The sequence below is a fragment of the Hypanus sabinus genome, chromosome 24 (assembly GCF_030144855.1).
Source record: "Hypanus sabinus isolate sHypSab1 chromosome 24, sHypSab1.hap1, whole genome shotgun sequence".
In the NCBI taxonomy this organism is placed as follows: domain Eukaryota; kingdom Metazoa; phylum Chordata; class Chondrichthyes; order Myliobatiformes; family Dasyatidae; genus Hypanus; species Hypanus sabinus.
Window position 1 is genome coordinate 20,396,796 of NC_082729.1, and position 21,058 is coordinate 20,417,853.

The 21,058-nt window shown below is 44.3% G+C and overlaps 1 protein-coding gene across 1 annotated transcript in view; it reads right to left on the minus strand.

The window, feature by feature from the left end:
* Window positions 1-3,839: 3,839 nt before the first annotated feature.
* The window catches only part of LOC132380690 (RNA binding protein fox-1 homolog 3-like), a 40,287-nt gene continuing 23,068 nt past the window's right edge, over window positions 3,840-21,058 (minus strand). The window contains exons 7-11 of the mRNA XM_059949675.1: window positions 20,457-20,510; window positions 19,556-19,694; window positions 12,381-12,442; window positions 9,340-9,418; window positions 3,840-4,222 (exon numbers count right to left, since the gene is read on the minus strand). Of these exons, the coding sequence (XP_059805658.1) occupies window positions 4,174-4,222; window positions 9,340-9,418; window positions 12,381-12,442; window positions 19,556-19,694; window positions 20,457-20,510 (383 nt within the window). The 3' untranslated portion in view covers window positions 3,840-4,173. The remainder of the gene's footprint in view (window positions 4,223-9,339; window positions 9,419-12,380; window positions 12,443-19,555; window positions 19,695-20,456; window positions 20,511-21,058) is intronic.

A 21,058-nucleotide genomic window follows, 5' to 3' on the forward strand; every position in this document is an offset into this window, starting at 1 on the left:
GTTACAGATAGGATATGAAAGCTTAAGAAAGGGTGCAGAAGCGGCCCATCACGATGCTGTTTATATTAGAGAGTATCAGCTACAAGATGAGGTTGGAACAATGGGTAGTTTTTCTCTGGAGTGTAGCAGGCTAGGGAGAGGGGTAGGGGTGGAGGCGGATCCTGATGGAATTCAATAACATGATAAGGGGGTGGATAGTCACAGAGTTTTACCCTCGCAGGGATAGAAATATTAATTAATAGATGACATATCCTTCAAGTCCAAGAGGGAACGTTTAAAGGATATGCTCGGGATTGGTGTTTTAGTGGTAGATGCCTACTTACTATGATGGTGGTGCAAGCACACACGATTGTGACGTTTTCAAAGGCATTTAGACAGCACAAGAGCATGCAGGGAATGGGGTGATACAGACCACGCGCAGGCAATAGACTTAGTTTAAATAAGCATTATGGTCAACATGGGTGTCCTGGTCCGATGGCATTTTCGTCTGCTATACTGTTCTATGTTCTCCAAGTAGGACCTTGAGCAAAATGGACGTTGGACCGAATGGCCTCTATTTCCCCATTGTACAACTTTATGAAGAGCATTGGAGATGTAATTATAGGAGGGGGAGGGTTCCAACAAATGCAACTAGCAAGTTAGAAAGAGGAACGGGGGGGGGGGCAAGTGGCAAGGTGGCGCAGTGGCGGAGTCGCTGCCTCAAAGCTTGGCAGCTCGGGTTCGATCCCGACATTGACACGGGTGTGCGTGTGCGCTTTTCGAACTTCTCCCACATCATCCTTCAAACTTGATAAAATTGAATGGAACAGTCATGGATAGAAGATGACATCCATAGAAGAGCTGAAAGCTCGATAGAAGCGCTAAAATTTATTCCAGGACTGTGTGGGCCGTTTTCACTTCATTGCCCCGTTGAAGAGAGCAGCATCACGATTCTTAATTATGCCTGCCTATCAATTCATTTTAGACAACATCTCCTTCCCGCCAACCTATTATCAGAAGCCAATCAACTTCACAGATTTACCGGCTCCCAACCCCGCCCCTATCAGGGCCATTTATATATGGGTAAATTAACCTATGAATTCAGATCATTTCCGGGTTGTGGGATGAAATCGAAAGCTACCGAGGGCGAAGGGTGAGGCTGTGGGGGGGGGGGTGGAAGAAGAGCCCACATGGTTACGCGCAGAGAAGTCGCCGCCTGTCAGGATCGAACCGGAGTCGGTGGGTCTTGGAGGCACTTCGCTGCCAGTTCGGGGAAAGGAAAGATGACCAAGTCTAGGATCATGACATGGGAAAGCAAATATACAGGAAGACTATTTCGAGTATTGAGGAGTGGTGTGGGAACTAGGGTGCCAGTAAGGGTGGTGGGGAAATGTCTAGAGGTTCTGGGAAATCGCACAATGCAGTAAGATGGAGGAAAGCCGTACATACCAAAACCCGAAGGCGCTGTAAACTGTTAATTTGTGAAGATGCACAAGGGGGACATTTTTGGAGAGGGAGGACTGGCGGGTAGAAAGGGGAAGGAGGTAAACATTCCCATGATGCATTTGCAAAGAGGATAGTTACTCAAAAATGCAACTGTACATGCGCAAGAGAGTGCAAACCCACGGCAATTTTATTATCAGACTTTGGTGTCCATGCACATACCACTACAAAAGTAGGAAATCCAGGAAACTAGCGCAGAACAGCAGCGAGGGGAGTAGGAGTCAGACATGGATGCACGGGAGAAAGAGACAGCTGTGGACAGGGTTCCAAATTGCACTGGTGAGAATCCCTCGTCTACAGAAGTGGGAAGAGACGGGGGCTCTGTTTTAAACTGGGGTTGCATTCTTGGCGACCCGTGGTCAAGGTTTCAACAGCAAGCCATCAATGCAGACGCCCTTCTCTGACTACCGTCTCGCGGCACTCACGAGCGTGGCCCTTCGTCCCCCTGAACTCATACCCCCACCTCACCCCCTCTCCCACACACACACTCACACATGCCGGGATTTTGTGGTGGAACCAGGGATCTCGGAGGTGAGGAACAGCAGCTGAACGTCCTGAGAGGAAATATGAGGAACTCTGAGGTTGAGGAAGGAGAAAGGGAATAAGTTCCAAGTGTTCTTGGAATTGATATTTCCAAACTACTTTAGCAATGTTTTTCAAGTGAACAAAATGAATGGCGGCAGGTGATAAATGCTTCACGCTATCCTGACCTTAACGCAGCTGCTGGCCTTACAACATCGGCTATAATGGACTCGGGGAGAGTAGCCAGGGCGGGCAAACGAATATGCTCCATTTTCTCACTGAACATCAACTTTCAAAACAACACACCCAAGATAGGGAAGGATTTGGCATGTCAGGCAGCATGTCTGGGTGGAAGTAAACAGTCACCGAGTTTTCTCAGCTCGAAACATGGACTGCTTATTCCCCTCCAAAGATACTGGCTGACCCGCTGCATTCCTCTAACACTTTGTGTGGGTTGCTCTGGACATTTTGGTCAGCTTTCTACGTCGAGTACGGAGTAATTCTTGCTCCGTGCTGTTCCGTCACAGGGTCAGATACAGAGTGAAGCTACTTCTATGGTGGCATGTCACCCACTCCCGGGGTCGGACACAGAGTGAAGTTTCACACTGTCCCACCACACACTCTTGAGGTCAAACATAGTGAAGTCCTCCCAACACTATTCCATCACGCACTCCCAGTGTGCGAGGTCAGGCACAGAACGAATCTCACTCTGCGCTTTCCTTCCACATACTCCCAGTGCACGGTGTTAGCCGCGGAGTAGAATTCCCTCTCCTGTATCCCATCACGGGGCTCGGTACAGACCGTGTCTGACACCACGTTCTTTCTCCTGGCTCACAGTCCCAAAGTTAGACACAGAGTAAAACTCCCATCACACATTCCAAGGTCACGGAATTGAGAATAGAATCAAACTCCCTCACAGCCCTGGGCATAAACTCCCGGAACAGGAAAAAACTCTCGCTGTGTTGTTAGTTAACCCTGTGGCATGCCGAGGGCAACCAGTGTAAGGAATTGAACTGATTGTACAGACCCTCCCAGGATCCTGAACAGCGAGCTCTGGACTTCCAATGGGACTACGTTTTGGCGTAGGTGCATAATGGAAGGCAATTGCACTGTCATAACCCAATTGACTTTGCAGCAATTCCCTTTTCCGGTGCAGGAAGGCGGGAGAACGGGGTTGAAGGCAAATCTGCAAAAAGTCAATGGCGGAGCAGACTCTATGGCTAATATCTTATGAATACTGTAACTAGTTGTAAACTCGATCTTGTTTGTCTTGAACTAAAGCTAAAACTTCTTCGACGTTTCCGGAAAAGACGTGAGCAACAGGAACATTCAGCATGAGAGCACTGAGTAATGGGAGCACAGGGAATACAGCATTTAGGGTATCGGCCTGCCGCGTCCCTGCCGACCTACCCACACCAACCACACCTCCCCCTCCCACCCCACCCCTTCGCCCACGATGTAGGACACATGATAACCTATCAACACACACGCCTTTGACATGAGGGAAGGAAAGCGGGTCACTGAGGAGGTGGGGTTCTCAAGCAGAAAAATATGTGCGAACTACATAATCGCACACAAACATTTGCACGCATGCGCGACCAGACATCGGGATGCAGCGAGAAAGCAGTGACCCGCTGTGCCACGAAACTCCCAAAGGCAGGCCTAGATGTGCGATGAAGACTCAGGCGAGGAGACGGGAAAGGAGGATCTAATGAATACCTTAAGTAAACCGGACTTCTCCCACTCATTTTGTTAACTTGAAGATCTGGGAGAAGATTTTTTAAAAGCAAAGATATAGACAACAATACGAAAATAAATCCCGAATGCTCCCGGGAAACTCCTAAGTTATATCTCCCTCCTGCTTCAGTCAAAGTAACCTGAGCAAGCTTCAAATGCATTGCTAATCCTCAAACGTTAGCACCTGTGGTAGGATCAGTGCCCGTTCACGGTCCTCAGTTATGCGGCGCATGTAGTGTGAATTCATCTCCCTCAGAGCAAATTCAAAACCAAACATCAACCAGTGAGTCTCCTAAGTTCAACCAAGACACGGTTGGCGCCGCGCAGGAGATCGAAGGCACGCTTCAGCCCCCAGAAGTTAACTTTACGTTATCCGATGAGTGCAGTCAGAGGGAAGCCAAGGCTAGGGACATTTACTCTTCAGTCTGTGTCTCACTTAGTACGGAGTAAATCTGTTGTATCCTCCACGATACAGACCGGCCTGCAATCAGACAATGAAACGCGCAGCTTAGTAATAGTTACCCAGACTTTTATCAAACAGCACAGGACAGGTGCACTATATCTGTACTAACTATGATACCAGATTAAGCTCTGCCTGATCATGATCCATATCCCTCCATTCCCAGTCTCTTCATGTGACTGAATACCTCTTGAATTTTACAATTGTGTCTGCTTCCATCACCTCCCCAGGCACCTACCAAATGTGAAAAAAAATTAAATTTACCCTTCCCTTTCAATTTTCCCCTTCCCACCTCAAAACTCTAACATCTAGTATTTGACACTTCTACCCCGATAAGTAAATACTTTTACCATCTTCCTATTTACACTAACATCTCCTTTAACTTCTCCCCTTAGACCTTTACACTTCACCATTCTGTAGTTGGTATATCTATCCTTGAAGACAACAACTCTTGATTAGTGTTTCTTATGACAAACACGAGAAAATCTGCAGATGCTGGAAATCCAAACAACACACAACAAAATACTGGAGGAACTCAGCAGGCCAGGCAGCATATATGGAAAGAGTACTGTTGATGGTCTGGGCAGAGATCCTTGGGCAGAACTAATGTTCCTTTATCATTTTATGAATCTCTATTAGGTGATCTCTCAGCCTCCAGGGCTCCAGAGAAAAGAGACCGAGCTCATTGAAACCTCATGGTGACTTCATTGAAACTTACTGAATGTTGAAAGGCCTCAACTGAGTGGATGGGGAGAGGATTTTTCCTATGGTGAGGAGTATAAGACCAGGGGACACAGCCTCAGAATAGAGGGTTGTCCTTTTAGAACGGAGATGAGGAGGAACTTCTTTAGCCAGAGAGAGGTAAATCTATAGAATTCCTTGCCGAAGACAGCTGTGGAGGCCAAGTCATTGGCCATATTTAAGGCAGAGGTTTATAGGTGCTTGATTAGTCAGAGCATGAACGGATATGGGGAGAAAGCAGGAGATTATGGCTGAGAGGGAAAATGGATCAGCCATGATGAAATGGTAGAACAGATTCAATGGGCCTAATGTCCTAATTCTGCCTCTGTATCTTATGGTCATTGCCCTCCCTCTCCTGATAGTTAATACACTCTAATCCAGTCAGCATCTTGGTGAACCTCTTCTGCACCTTCTCTAAAGCCTCCAAATCCTTCCTGTTATGAGACAGCCAGAAATGCAGAAGAACCCAAGGTCGAACCTAACCAATATTCTGGTCAGCTGTAACATGGTTCCTTGTCTGTCATATTCAATGAAAACAAGTGTGGGGAAGATATAAGATTCATGACCAAATTGTATTCTACCTTAGGAATGGAACACAGAACTGCACTGGAATGGACTCATCTCTGATTGTGTTTGATATGTTTTTGCACTGTTGTCTTACTTTGCACAGTCTTTTTCTTTATCACTTTATGTGACTTTATGGTGGCCACATCGACATGCTTGTGATGCCACTTCAAGAAGGCATACCTCACCTTAGACCGTAAGACATAGGAGCATATGGGCATATTTCGGCCCATGGACTTTGTTTCACCATTCCATCATGGCTGACTTATCATCTGTCTCAAACCCATTTTTCTGCCTCCTCCTGGTAACCTTTGTCACCATGACCAATCAACAGCCCATCAACCTCCACTTTAAATATACCCAATGTCCTGCCCTCAATAGCCATTTGTGGCAACGAATTCCACAGATTCACTGACCTCTACCTCATGAAATTCATTCTCATCCTTGTTCTAAAGGGTAATCCTATTCTGGGGCTCTGCCCTCTGGTTCTAGACTCCCCTACCATAGGAAACATCCTCTCCACATCCTCTAATTTGTGTTGTGGTAATGAATTCCAGTTGACTAAACAAGTACAAGCCAGACTTCCCATTGTAGGAAAATAAATTGCAAGGCTCAATTGGAAATGTTGACAGAATCCAATGGAACACAAGCCTCATTATTTCAATAAGACACCATGTTATAACTGTACAGAGTCACCAAAAGGTATTGTGTGGCATCGTGACACGACAGCTACTCTGCTCCAATGGCCTGGTATCCACCTTGAGCAGTAACATTTCTGAAGACTCACACAGTACAGAAGCAGCTCATTCTTCTTGCCACATCGACACTGACACCTGTCAGTGTTAATTCCATCATCCAGTGTGTATCCTTCTTTGCCTGCACAATTCAAGTGCTTGACAAGATACTCCTTCAATGTTGCCAGTGTCAGTGTATCTGCCACTTCCCTGAATAGTGCTTAGCCCACTGCTCTATGCTATCTACACCAGTAACTGTGTGGCTTCAGTTAGCTGAAACACCATCTATAAATTTGCCAATGACACAACTGTTGATGCCACAATTTCAGATGGTCACAAGGAGGCATCAGTAGGACCAAGGAATTGATTGTGGACCAGGAAGGGGAAGTTGGGGGAACACACACCAGTCATCATTGAGGGAACAGCAGTAGAAAGGTGAACAGTTTCAATTTCCTGGCTGTCAGCATCTGTGAAGATCTATCCTGGACAATTACAAAGAAAACACAGCAGTGGCTATATTTCATTAGGACTTTGTCACAAAAGATACTTGTACCATGGAGAGCATTCTGGTTGTGTTATCATCTGGAATGGAGGGGCCACTGGGGAGAATCAGAAAAAATGCTGCAGAATGTTGTAAAGTCAGACAGCTCCATCGTAGTCACTAGCCTCCACAGGATCTAGGACACTCATCATTAAGGGCCCCATCACCTAGAACATGGCTTCTTCTTATAGCAACCATCAAGAAAGAGGTACAGAAGCCTGAAGACAATCAACATTTCAGGAACATCTTCTTCCCCTCCACTATCAGATTTCTGAACGGACAATAAATCCATGAACATTACATCACTATCTTTCCTTTTTTTTTGTGCACTACTTATTTAACTTCTTTATTTATGTTGCAATGTATTTTTAATATACTGCTGTTGCAAAAGAAGAACATCCACAACATATGCCAGAAATATTAAACCTGATTCTGTTTCTGATTCCTATGCTAATTCCATGAACTCACTGAATCAAAATTGCTACTCACCCCATCTCTAACACTGCCTTCTCAAAATATCTCACCCTTTTGCCTAAATATTTATCTTTCAGGATGTCTGTCTGAGCTGGTCCCCATTTGCCTGCATTTGGCCTTTACTCACTTAGGCTTTTGCTATCTGTGATATTGACATTGACTTGGCACTTGCCTCTACGATTTGCCCTAGCTGCTCCTCTCAGACACCCACCATTCTCTATGTGGTAAAAGTTACCTCCCAGATTCCTTTTTAAAGCACCCGCTTACTTCCTTAAAACTTTGCCCACTAGTGTAGGAGGTACAGGAAGTACCTAATAAAGTAGCCACTGTGTGTATGTTTGTGGTCGTCTGCTGCTGTGGCCTATCCGCTTCAAGATTTGATTTGCTCTTCTGCACACCACTGTTGTAATGCATGGTTATTTGAGTTACTGTCACCTTACTTGCACATTGGATCACTCTGGCTGATCTTCCTGTGACTTCTCTCATTAACAAGGCACTTTTGTCCACAGAACTGCCACTTGGTGGATTTTTTTGTTTGTTTGATTTTTGCAGCATTCCAGAGTCTGATGTGCATGAAAATTCCAGGTTAGCAGTTTCTGAGATACTCAAACCACCCCATTTGACACCAACAATCTTTCCATGGTCAAAGTCACCTAGATCACATTTCTTCCCCCATTCCCCCATTGGTCTGAACAACAAATGAGTCTCGCGAACACATCTGCATGCTTTCCTGTACTGAGCTGCTGCCATATAATTGGCTGATTAGGCATTTACATTAACAAGCAGGTGTGCGGTGGCCACTGATTGTTGAGTTCCCTAGTTTAATTATCAAGAACGATGATGGTGACAAAATGGAGAATAGAGGGGAAGTAGAGAAGATCGTGGATTGGTTTGAGAATAACAACCTAAGCCTGAACGTGGAGAAGACAAAGGAAATCTTCAGGAAGGTGCAGACAAACCATTCCCCTCTGCAAATACATGGCTCCTCTATAGACAGAGTTAAGTGCACCAAATTCCTTGGAATTCACATCATGAATGACCTCACCTGGTCGCTTAATATCACGTCCCTGAACAAGAAGGCGCAGCTACATCTCCTCTTCTCAAGAAGATTGAGACAAGCAAGGCCCCAATTCCCAGTCTTAACTGCATTTTACAGGAGCACCTCTGAAAGCATCCTAACAAGTTGCATCTCCATTTCATATGGCAGCAGTCGAGCATCAGACCAGAAGTCCCTACAAAGGACTGTGAGAACAGCTGAGAGGATCATAGGGGTCTCCCTACCATCCATCAGGGACATCTATCAGGAGTGTTGCATACATGGGGTCCTTAGTATTATTAAGGATCCCACCCATCCATCCAGCATCCTCTTTGAATTTCTACCATAAGATTATGATGCATAAAAACAAGAATGGTCAGGATGAGAAACAGTTTCTTCCCCCAGGCCATTGGGCTTCTGAACACCCTGCTGTATCGTATTTGAAGAGTCTGTTCCATACCTTACAAGGTTTAATATTAATGCACTCAAGTTTGTTATTTATGTGCAATTCAACTGTAGCTGTTATCCGTACCTTCATAAGTTATTGAGTTATGCATGTTATGTGTACTACTGTGCTTTACAGCCTGGTTTGAAGTAACATTGAATCATTTCTATATACATGTATGTAGTTAACCACTTCACTTGAATTTCAGCCCTTTGTAATTTTATAAACCTGTATAAGGCTAACTTCATGCACACCTGCCTATCCAACCTCTTGTTATAACTATAAGGGATGTTGCAGGTGCTGCAAATCCAGATTAACACATGCAAAATGCTGGATGAACTCAACAAATTAGGGAGCATCTATGGAAAGGAATAAAGAGCCCACATTTATTCCTTTCCATCGATGGTGCCTAAGCTGCTGAGATCCTCCAGTATCTGTGTATATTACTCTTGTTATAACACAAACCCAGTCTCCCCATTAACTCAAAAAGGGGACATTTCTTGAATCCACATCCTCTTAAATCACCAGATTAAACCCTGCAACCTAAATAATTCCATATCTTAATTTGTATAACCCCAATTCCATTCAGGTTTCAGCACTCACCACTGTCCCGACACCATAAGTTGCGGCAGGTCCCAGGGCTTGATGGTAGGGATCAGCTGCGGTGTACACTCTGCCGTACCTGAAATGTTCAAGTGAATTAACTGCAGTCATTTTAATTGCAAACAAATAGGATGATGTGGCAATGTCAGGGCCGCCAACAAACCCTCCAAACCTACCTCTGTCAATGGGGAAATGTGGTGCTGTAGTTAGTTGCAGCATTCTCTAAAGTTGCTCATGCTACTGAGTCCATAAGACCATAAAATAGAGGAACAGAAATGTATCATTTGGCCCAATGAGTCTGCTCCGCCATTCTACAATAGCTGATTTATCATTCCTTCTCAACCCCATTCTCCTTCCTTTACCCCGTAACCTTTGATGCCCTTACTAATCAACTCTGCCTTTAATATACCCTATCACTTTGCCTCCCCACCATCTGTTGCAATGAATTCTACAGATTCATCATCCTCTGGCTAAAGAAATTCCTCCTTGTTTTTGTTCTAAATGAATATTATTTTGAGGCTGTGCCCTCTAGTCCTCGACTCCCCCACTATAGTAAATATCATTGCCACATTCACTCTATTTAGGTCTTTCAATATTCAATAGATTTCAATGAGATCCTCCCTCATTCTTCTAATCTCCAGCAAGTACAGGCCAAGAGCCGTGAAATGCTCCTCATATGTTAAACCTTTCATTTGCAGGCTCATTCTCATGAACTTCTTCTACAAATGTTTGTAGATATTGTTCAATCCCAGTGCATCCTTGTCTTAGATAAGGGGTCCCAAACTGCTTATAATACTCCAAGTGCCTGAAGTTTCACACCATCAGAGTTCAAAATTCAGTGTAAATTTATTATCAAAGTACGTATATGTCACCCTATACTACCTTGAGATTTATTTTCTTGCAGGTGTACCCAGTAGATCGCATTCAAAGAAATACAATTAGTGAAAAACTGTACACAAAGACTGACAAACAGACAATGCACAAGGAGTGGTTGATAAGTTTGTGACCTAAGGTAGAAGAAGTCAATTTTAGAAAACCTAGCACATTTATTTTTCCACACAGTCCCCTCCTACATTTACACACTCAGTGCAGCGGTCGTGGAGCTTATGAATTGCAGACCTCCTGAAAGTGTCCACAGCAGGGGTGATTGATAAGTTTGTGGCCTAAGGTAGAAGGAGATGAGTTATACAGCTCTCTTTACATGCACGCAGTTCAACTCTTTGAGTGATTATGCAGAAAGTTTGAAGTTAATAAGGTAATTATTAGGTGAAGTTAATAACTCATCTTGTTCTACCTTAGGCCATGAACTTATCAATCATCCATGCTGTGGCCACTTTCTGGAGGTCCGAGATCCATATGCTCCACGACCGCTGGACTAAGTGTGTAAATGTAGGAGGGGACTATGATGAAAAGTAAATATGCTAGGTTTTCTAAAATTGACTCCTTCTACCTTAGGCCACAAACTTATCAATCACCCCTCATACAAAAGAAGACAAATTGCAAATACAAAAAATAATAATAATACAACATAGACAAGCTTGAACACTTACTTAAAACACTTAGCCATTCCAAACACAGATAACATACAGAACTGAATAAGTGAAAAACACCAGAAATATGCTGAATTAAAATTGAACATGACTATGGAACATGAACAGTGTATACATTATTCCAATAGCAATATCTACAACTGGTGTCATTACAAAGTCATTACACAGCAGCACTAAACAATTAGAGCTACACAGCAATATCTGTGTAAATCTTCAGAAAGCCACAATACTAAACAGCACCAAAGTTCCTAGTAATTGAGAAATGAGTGTGCTTGGCTATGCCTGTACCTCAGGTTTACCAGCTTGAGCTGAGAAAAAAAGGAATAATAATAAAAATAATAATAATAACAAATAGGTAAACAAATAAATAATTAACACTGACAACATGAGTGTAGAGTCCTTGACAGAGAGCCCGTACATTGTGGAATCAGTACAGTGTTGAGGTGAGTGAAGTTATCCATGCCGGTTCAGGACCCATAGTTTAAGGGCAATAACTGTTTCTGATCCTGCTGGCTTGGGACCTAGGACTCCTGTACCTCCTTCCCGATGGCAGTGTTGAGAAAAGAGCATCGCGAGGATGGTGGGGGTCTTGATGATGGATGCAACAAGTTTGGGGACAGCTACTTCCCTGCAACCATTTGATTCTTGAACCAACCAGCACAACCCTATCATCAACAGCTTGACAACAATATGACTAACTTGCACTACAATGGATTCTTTTCAATCTACCTGTGATAATTCTCATAAAATAGGGTGCATACTCATGTTTAATTTTTCAGTGCTGTGTGGACACATGCCTATTATCAAGCTGCAAAATGGTTTTTCATTGCCACTGTATAAGTCTGTACTTATACAGGGGTGATTGATATGTTCGTGGCCTAAGGTAGAGGGAGTCAATTTTAGAAAACCTAGCACATTTATTTTTCAGCATAGTCCCTTCCTACATTTACACACTTAGTCCAGCGGTTGTGGAGGATACGGATCTTGGAACTCCAGAAAATGTCCACAGGTGGGTGATTGATAAGTTTGTGGCCTAAGGTAGAAGGAGATGAGTTATACAGCTCTCATTACATGCACATGCAGGTCCACTCTTTGAGTGATTATGCAGAAAGTTTGTTCATAACTCATCTCCTACCTTGGGCCACGAACTTATCAATCTCACCTGATGAGTTATTAACTTCAAACTTTCTGCATAATCACTCAGAGTTGAACTGCGTGTGCATGTAAAGGGAGCTGTATAACTCATCTCCTTCTACCTTGGGCCACAAACTTATCAATCACCCCTGCTGTGGACAGTTTCTGGAGGTCCAAGATCCGTATGCTCCACGACCACTGGACTAAGTGTGTAAATGTAGGAGTGTACTAGGTTGACAAATAAATGTGCCAGGTTTTCTAAAATTGACGCCTTCTATCTCAGGCCACGAACTTATCAATCACCCCTCGTACATATAAAGGTATGAACTCAAATTCGACTTTGTGAGAAGCACCTACCCGTCACTGTACGTCGTAGCAGCTGCAGTTGGCTGAGCCACTCGATATGTGGTGTAACCGCCCTGGAACGGAAATAACAAAGTGTTGAGAAGCAAATTAAAATTCGATTCAAAGCAATGGAAAAACAGAAAATGCCAGAAAACATCAGCACAGGAAAGAATAGGTCACAGAGCCGCCCGCCATTAGATCAAGGTATATCTGCCCCTGACTACTTTTCGCAGAATATATGTAGAATATAGAACAATGCAATGAGGAACAGGCCCTTCAGTCAAGGATGCACTACAGAACTAACTGATTGAGTAATTAAATCCCTAATAATCCATTCTGCATATATAAGGTTCATAATTCCTCCAATCACTTGACATTCACATGCATGTCTAACAGCTCAAAGGGATCTACATCCACCGCCATCCCTGACACTGCATTCCAGAAGTCCATAACTCTCTGTGTGTAAAGATGTACCTCGCACATCTCCTCTCTCAACGTATGTGTATGCCCTCAGGTATTAGATATTTTGATCCTGGGGAGAAAGATGCTGGTTGTATACTCTCAGCTGTCTATTCCAAGCCCCTCATAATCTTAGAATCTTCAATCAGGCCTGCACTGCTCCAGAGAAAACAACCCAAGTTTGTCCGATCTCCCCTGGGAGCATATGATTTCCATAAGCTCAGCATCATCCTGGTAGAAATCTTCCGCACCCTCCCCAAAGCTTCCATGTCCTACCTGTAATGGAGCGATCAAAACTGAATGCAAAACTCCAGATGCGGCCTCACCAGGGTTTTATGAATTAACAACATAACCTCCTGACTTTTGAACTCAATTCCTCGAATAATAATGGCAAGCATGTCAACCTGTGCAACCACTTCCAGGGAGTATGGACTTCAAACCCTAAATCTGCACCTCCAACATTTCTCTTCTGTAATCATTCCCGTGGCCCTCAATTCCCCAGGCTCTCAATGGTTTATCTCCCTGTTACTTAAATTCTATAAAGCAGAATAGATTGAGCAGACGAACACACACACACACACACACACACACACACACACACACACACACACACACACACACACACACACACACACACACACACATACACACACACACACACACACACCACGGTAACCTAGTGGGTTAGTGCGATATCATTACAGTTCACAGTTCAGTTCTGATGTTGCCATTAAGAAGTTTGTACATCCTCCCCGTGAAGCGTGTGGGTTTATTCCAGGTGTTCCGGTTTCCTCCCACATTCCAAAGATGTAGCAGTTAGTAGGTTAGTTGGCCATTGTAAATCCTCCTGAGGTTAGGTTAAAGTTAAAGGGTTTAGTCCGCATTGTATCTCCAAATAAAAGTGGAAGTAAATAAGTGGTTTGCTAGAAGATGCAGTTCAGTGGGCCTGAAAGGTCAGCTCCGCATTGTATCTCTAAAACAAAATGCTGGGGGAGCTTAGCAAGACAGGTAGCATCACTGGAGGGAAATAAGAAGTCAACATTTCGGGCAGAGACCCCTCATCAGTAAAATTCATGGTGAAATACCTTAATCCATCCAGCCTCCACACCGATCACCAAACAGACCCAGACACATGCATAACCACAGTGAGAGGAGTCTCCTATGCATCCCCATTTTAAGTGACTGCCCCTTCCACCAATCGTTCGAGACTCTCCCACTGATGCAGTCACCCTGCCAAGACACCTCAGAATCCTTCATGTTACAACAGGATCCCCCATCATCCTAAACATCAGAGATCCCTTCTTCAGCCTCACAAAGTGGTCCAACTCTCCCATTCCTGTAATTAGCCTGCTGAATTCCCAGTCTCTGGTGCTGGCATATCTGCTGTTAAATATGGGGAAAAATGAGTGCTATACTACTGTATAAAAGAGGAATCTAGTTCTAATCTCCAAACTGCTTGCAATGCAGACCGGTATGCTGTTTACCTCCGTAATCAATAGCCTACCAACATTGTTTCTGTGATTAATGACACTTACTTATTTCATTCCGAGATACAGCATGGAACATGCCCTTCTGGCCCTTCGAACTGTGCTGCCCAGCAAGCCGATGATTTAACACACCTGAACCTAGGACAATTTACAATGGCCAATTAACCTGCTAACTGGTATGTATTTGGAACGTGGGAGCAAAGCAGAGCACCTGGAGGAAACCCACGCACATACGGGAAGGAAAGTGCAAACTTGATTACAGAGGGCACTAGAACTGAATTCCAAACTCTGACATTGTAATAGCATTGGTGTAACCACTATGCTACTGTGGGAACACCATTATATCCTCCTGCACCTCACTCATAGAGCACAGTGCAGTACAGCACACCAGCAGACCATACGGTCTGCACCAAACGTGATGCCGAGTCAAACTAAATCTCATCTGCCTGTACATGACCCATATCTTTCTGAACCCTGCATATTCACGGGCCTGTCTGACAGATTCTTAAATGCTACTAAGGTGTCTGCTTCCACCAGTACCTCTGGCGCCCTTTTCCAAGCACCATCCACTCCCTGTGCAAAAATAATTTGCCTCCTTAGAACCTTCCTCCCTCTCTCCTCAAAGGCAGATTATCTGATACATGGAACACTGGACAAGGAACAGTTTAGCACTGGTCCTTTGACACATGCTGAATTGCTGATCTTACTCCAAGATCAATGTAAACCTTCCACCTCATACAGCCCCCACTTTTTTTCTTTCATCCATATGCCTATCTGAGAGTTCCCAACTGCACCAGTCACTATCAGTGTGTCTCATCAGTATGCCCTTACACTGCCCTCGTCAGTGTGTTCCACATCTCTCTGTGTAAAAAAATAATCTACCTCTGGCATCTCCCTGTGATTTCCCCCAGCATGTCCTCCCATGTTAGCCATTGCCACCCTAGAAAATAATCTCTGGCTGTCTATTTTATGGATGCCTCATCATCCTGTACACCTCTATCAAGTTGTGTCTCATCTTACTTCACTCCACAGAGAAAAGCCATAGCTTGCCCAACCTTTCCTCATAAGACATGCCTTCATCGTACTTGACGCTTCTAAACTGGAGATAAAAACTCTATCCTGTCTATCCTGTCTACCATATGCCTCTTAGAAAGTATCACTTTTTCACCCAATTCTCCCTATTTAGAATAACAGACTGTCTTTTCATTCCTCAATGACCTCACGCATTCCCGCTTGAAGTAGCATCAATGAGGAGACAAATGGAAAGTTGCTGGTCTCTGGCCTTTCACCAAAGCAAAGGGTTTTTTCACTAGCCTCTCTCTATTTTTTTTCTCTGGAACAGCTGCACAGACCAACCATTGATAGGAGAAGGCAAGATTTACACAGCCTGAAAACTGCGCCACACCTTAAAATGTTTAAACGTTGAGAATATTCTAACTGTGTGCCAACAAAGGCTATGTGCATGGGAGCATTTCAATTACTGTGCGGCTGCGCACCTGCACAACATTGAGGGAACAGTGCTGCACTGTCAATGTGTCAGTCACCTTCTCTTAGTCCTCACCCCGAACCATTGCCTGGATTAGAGGGCATGTGCTATTGGGAAAAGTTGCACTGGCTTGGGTTGTTTTCTCTGCTAGTGATTAGCGCAACACTATTACAGGTCAGAATGTTTTCCCTACATTGCAAATACTTGTTTCCAGGAGTACTGTAATAAGATAAGCCAGGGGAGAACTACAGATGCTAGCACCAGCAGTGAGACAACGATGGATCTCCAACCTTCAGACAGAGGCAAAGAGTTTGTGTTGGAGATCCTCTGGGCACCTGCTGAAATTGTAGATCTTGACTGGGCTGAGGTTACATGCTTGAACTTGAAGTAAATTGCGCGCAAGGATGTGGACTACGGGACCATGCTGCCTACCTGAGAAAGTGGACTCACACGCGGACAGATTGTGAAGATGGCTTTTAGCGCACTGGCCAGAATCAGGCAGGGTATTAAGTGTAGAAGTGGGGAGGACTTGGTAGGATTGTACAAGACACCAGTGAGGCCCTGCGGGGGTTATTGTCTTCAACTTTTCTCACATTGCTATAGGAAGTACGCTTAACATCGTAAACAAAAAGTGCAGAAAGGTTTAGAATGTAGAGCACTACAGCACAAGGAACAAAGTTGTTGCTGGGACTTGAGGGTCTGGTATAAAGGGAGAGGTTGGGTAAGCTGGGACTTTACACCGTAAGGCGTATGAGATTGAGAGGTGATCTTACAGAGGTGTATGAAATCATGAGGGATAAAGATAGTATAAATGTATTTGGTCTTTTCCCCCAAGGATGTGGAATGAAGAAACAGAGGGCATGGGTTTAGGATGATAGGATAAAGACTGAATGAGTACTGGGACAGCTTTTATTTTTACACAACGGGTGGTATGGCTGTGGAATGAGCTGCCAGAGAAGGTGGTTGGGGTTTTTACAAGAACAATTTTTGAAAGTCAGTTTCATATGTAACTGGATAAGAAAGATGTAGAAGGCGATGCACCAATGTTGACTAGCATGAATTGGGGCAACTTGGCTGGCATGGACCAGATGGGCTGAAGGGACTGGTTCTGTGCTGTATGATTCCATAAAAGAAGTAGCTTTTCTAGCCCACTCCTAACCCCAAGGACAGGGCCGATGTAATCATGGCCTCTATACACACACCTATTTACTCCTGGGTTAGCTATCACACCCCCACTATCCCCCTCTGCCTCAAATGTATTCACATACCCTGCATCTAGTGTCCTCCTCAGAACAGAGTTCCAGAAAATTGCCGAAGACAAAGAGGTAGCATGGAGATAAAAGAGACTGTGAGACAGCGATTGTAGGCGAGCTGCTGGGGGCAGGGGTTGCGGCGTGCAGCGGACTGCGCAGCAGGTGAGGGTTTCCAAATGATCCGGTCTGCTCGAAGCGTGAAGCAGCAGAGGTGGAGAGATTAGAAGGCAGGGAGAAGAAGATCTCAGAGATCAGAGAAGTGAGGATATGAAGTGAATGCTGAAGGAAATGGGATAAAAGAGGGAGAGAGAGAGAGAGGCTAGAGAGTGAGAGCAAGAAAGCGTAAGACAGACAGTGAGGAGAAGAGAGAACGCAAAAGTAAGCGGGGGTGCAAGAGAGGGAGGGGAGAGGGTGTGAGAAGGAGAGAGGGAGAAAGGGAAAGTGTGAGAGACGGTGAGGGAGAGAGGAGGAGAGAAGAGGAGTAGAGAGAGAGAGTGTGTTATTATTAGCTGTCATAGTTCACTCTTGCACACAAAATAAATACCTACATACACATCTGCCCCGTATAAAGCATCTTGATAGACAACTCTGAAAGTCAAACATAAGAAAAGAAATCAGTGTTACTACCGAGTGTTTTGTAAAGCATAAACGGTCTGGGTGATTCGAAAGGAATTGGGAAATTTGCGCATGTGCTTTATAACTAATGACAGAGCAATTTAAAAGGGCATTTCAAACTCAGTTTCTTATGAAGGCTCAAAAGAAAGGATTTTTTAATTATGTTGTATCAAAGTTCAGCTGAAATATGAAGACCAGCTTGGGCAGAGTACATTAGAAAAGACATCGAGATGTAGGGTAATACAGAAGTGAAACAGGCCCTTCAGCCCAACTTATCCATGCTCACCAGGTTGCCTTCCTGACTCAGTCCTTTTGTTTGTGTTTGGTCTCTATTGGAATTACCTCTTATTATCCATGTATATGTGTAAAATGTCTTTTAAGCACCCTGATTGTACCTGTCTTTGTCACTTCCCCAGCAGCTTGTTCCATGTACCCACCGTTCTCTGTGTGGAAAAGTTACCCTTCGAGACCCCTTAAAATTATTCCCCTCTCATATCTTCTTTTAGAATCCCCGATCCAATCGAAAAGTCATTAGCCACCCATTTTATCTACACTCCTTGTGATGTTATAAATCTCTGGAAGGGGATCCTGCAACCTCCTTCACTCCAGGGAAAAGATCCTGTCTATCCTATCTTTCTTCAGCACCTTCAGTCCCACATGCAGCCTGGTGAATCATTTCTGCACCCCCTCCAGCTTGATGGAATCCCGCCTATAACTGGATGGCCAGAACAATGAGGGTACTCTGTCCTGTTGAAGGATTTTGGCCCAAAACATCCACAGATGCAGCCTAACCTGCTGAATTCCTCCAGCATTTTGTGTGTGTGTGTGTCTGCCTGTGTATGTGTTACTCGGGGTTTCCAGCATCTGCAGGTTGTCCCATGTTTAGAAATATTCTATGTGTTGTACAGTTGATCTCCAGGCTCCTGCACTTTTTTCTGAGGAAGCCCAGTGTGCCAAGCATCTTCTTTGCCAACCTCTCTGCTTAGGATGAGGGTTTACAAAGGAATGTCCCTCATCATTTCATAAACCTTGGTATCACCCCTTAGCATTCTCCATATCAGAAATCAAGGCTCCCAGCCTACTCAGCCTCTCCCTGTACCTCAAATCCTCCAGACCTTGTGAGTCTCTTCTACACCCTTTCTAGCTTGACCAAATGCTTGCTATCACAAGTTGGCTACATAGTTGTATGCAGGATTTTAAGTGTTGTTGGTGAGAAGATGCTTTTGGACTCATGAATGGGGCTTGGTGGATGCCTTCAGAGATTCTGATTCTGATACAGATCCTCCATGTGCTTCCTGTAACGGGATGAGCAACCCTAACACACGGTACTCCAGATGTGGCCTCATCACATCTTCAATAAACAAAGCCTCAGAAAGGCTTTCATCCATCATTGCAGACCCCATCACTCAGGACAAGCTCTCTTCTCATGCTACCATCCAGGAGGAGGTACAGTAGCCTGAAGATACACACTCAATGCTTTAAGAATAGTTTCTACCCCTCTGCCATCAGATTCCCGGCTGGTTCACATTTTCACACTAGTTCACATTTTTTGCTCTCTTGTTGCACTATTTATTTAATTTGATTTTTGAAGATATTTCTTATTGTAATTATTTTTTAACTATAATTATGTACTGCTGCTGCAAAAGAACAAATTTCACAACATATGGCAGTGATGTTAAACCTGATTCTGACCAAACTTCTGTCATAATTTCCCAACTTTACACTCAACACCCCAACCTATGAAGGAAGAAAATTCATTCGCCTTTAACCACCCGATCAACACCCCAGGATCCCGCTGCACCTGATCAAAATTAAAACAGTGGTCATCTCTTTCCCCACGAGACCCCAGCAGTCTTGCGCTGAATTTAGTAAAGGGGCCGTGCTTACCCTCCATAGGTCGGGAGAGGCGAAGGTGCCGTTGCAGTCCGGATGGTGTTGTAAACAGCCCTGCCCCGGCCTCGGAGGTGGGTCCCTCTGTAGGCAATGGCCGGAGCTGCAGCAGCCACCGGATATGGGAAACCAGCCACTGTGCGGGGACCGAGAATGAGGCGTTAAACAAGAACAGAAAGCAATCAAGAAGTAATGCGCTGCCACCTCCATTGTACGTAGCGACCAGCAAGTATGAAGTGAGGATACAAGATGTGGCAGATGCTGGAGTCTTGAACAATAAACAATTTGCCAGAGCACCTCAGCAGGTCCGGCAGTGTCCCAGGGAGGAAAGGAACTTCCCACATTTTCAGTACAGAACTCTGCAGCAGAACTAGGAATGGATTGGAGGGATTGCTACTTCCCTTCTCCTTATACCAGACCTCTCTACTCTCATTCTTGAACCAGAGACAGTGTCTCCCCCACCCCAACAGATGTTACTCCAACCATTGAGATCTTCCAGTAGGGGAATTCCAACTATATGCAAAAGTGACAATTTCTGTTTCACTCTAACCATAACTGGACATTTTTGAGAAAGTACCATTATATGAGTATCAGTACAAGAGACTGCCTCGTCAGTTTCTGAACCAAATCTCGTAAACAGCTTCCTGCTGTGGAACAGCAGCCCGTGATACCCACCCTTGGCAAACTGGCCCAGTTATCTTTTTATCCATTTTGTGAATATTAATTTATTTCATAAAAGAGACCTGTTTCTTTTATTCCATCTCTCAAATTTATGGTAGTGATCTTGGAAATACTGTAAGGGCAAATTTTGGGTAGCCAAACTGCTGTAACATGGGACGCTGTGGATACCATGAAGCAGTGAGCAGCAGCATTAAAACTGGAATTGTTTCATGCTTACCTGTGAATATTTCTGGGGCGTAGACAGCTCCGACCATTGGATTAATCTTCCATCCTGTAAAGAAAATGGACGATGAGGTAAAAACAGAGGAAGACAATACACAGTCTGAGACCTTTCATCCCATCTCATCAATACTCGCCCAGTTTGATACAATGAAGCCATTCCATTTCCCAGCTCTCATGAGGATGAAGTAAAGTGCAGAGATTTATAAGAACGTGGCCAGGATTTGAAGGCTTAAAATACAGAGAGAGATTTGGCAGGTTAGGACTTTATTTCTTGGAGTATAGTGGAATGAGGGCTGATGTTATAGAAGTTTTAAAAATTATAGGGGTGGGGACATAGACAGGACGGATGCACTCATTCTTAATCACAGGGGAGCAGAACTAACAACTAGAGGGCAGAGATTTAAGGTCATATGTAAAAGATTTAAAGGGGACATGAAGAGTAATTTGTTCATGCAGAGGGTGGCGTATCTATTGAACGAGCTGCCAGAGGAAGTGATAGAAAACACAGAATGGTACAGTGCAACAACAGGCCCTTTGTCCCACAATAGTCTACCATGTGAATTGACTGAATGCTTCTGTCATATCTGCATCCACAAT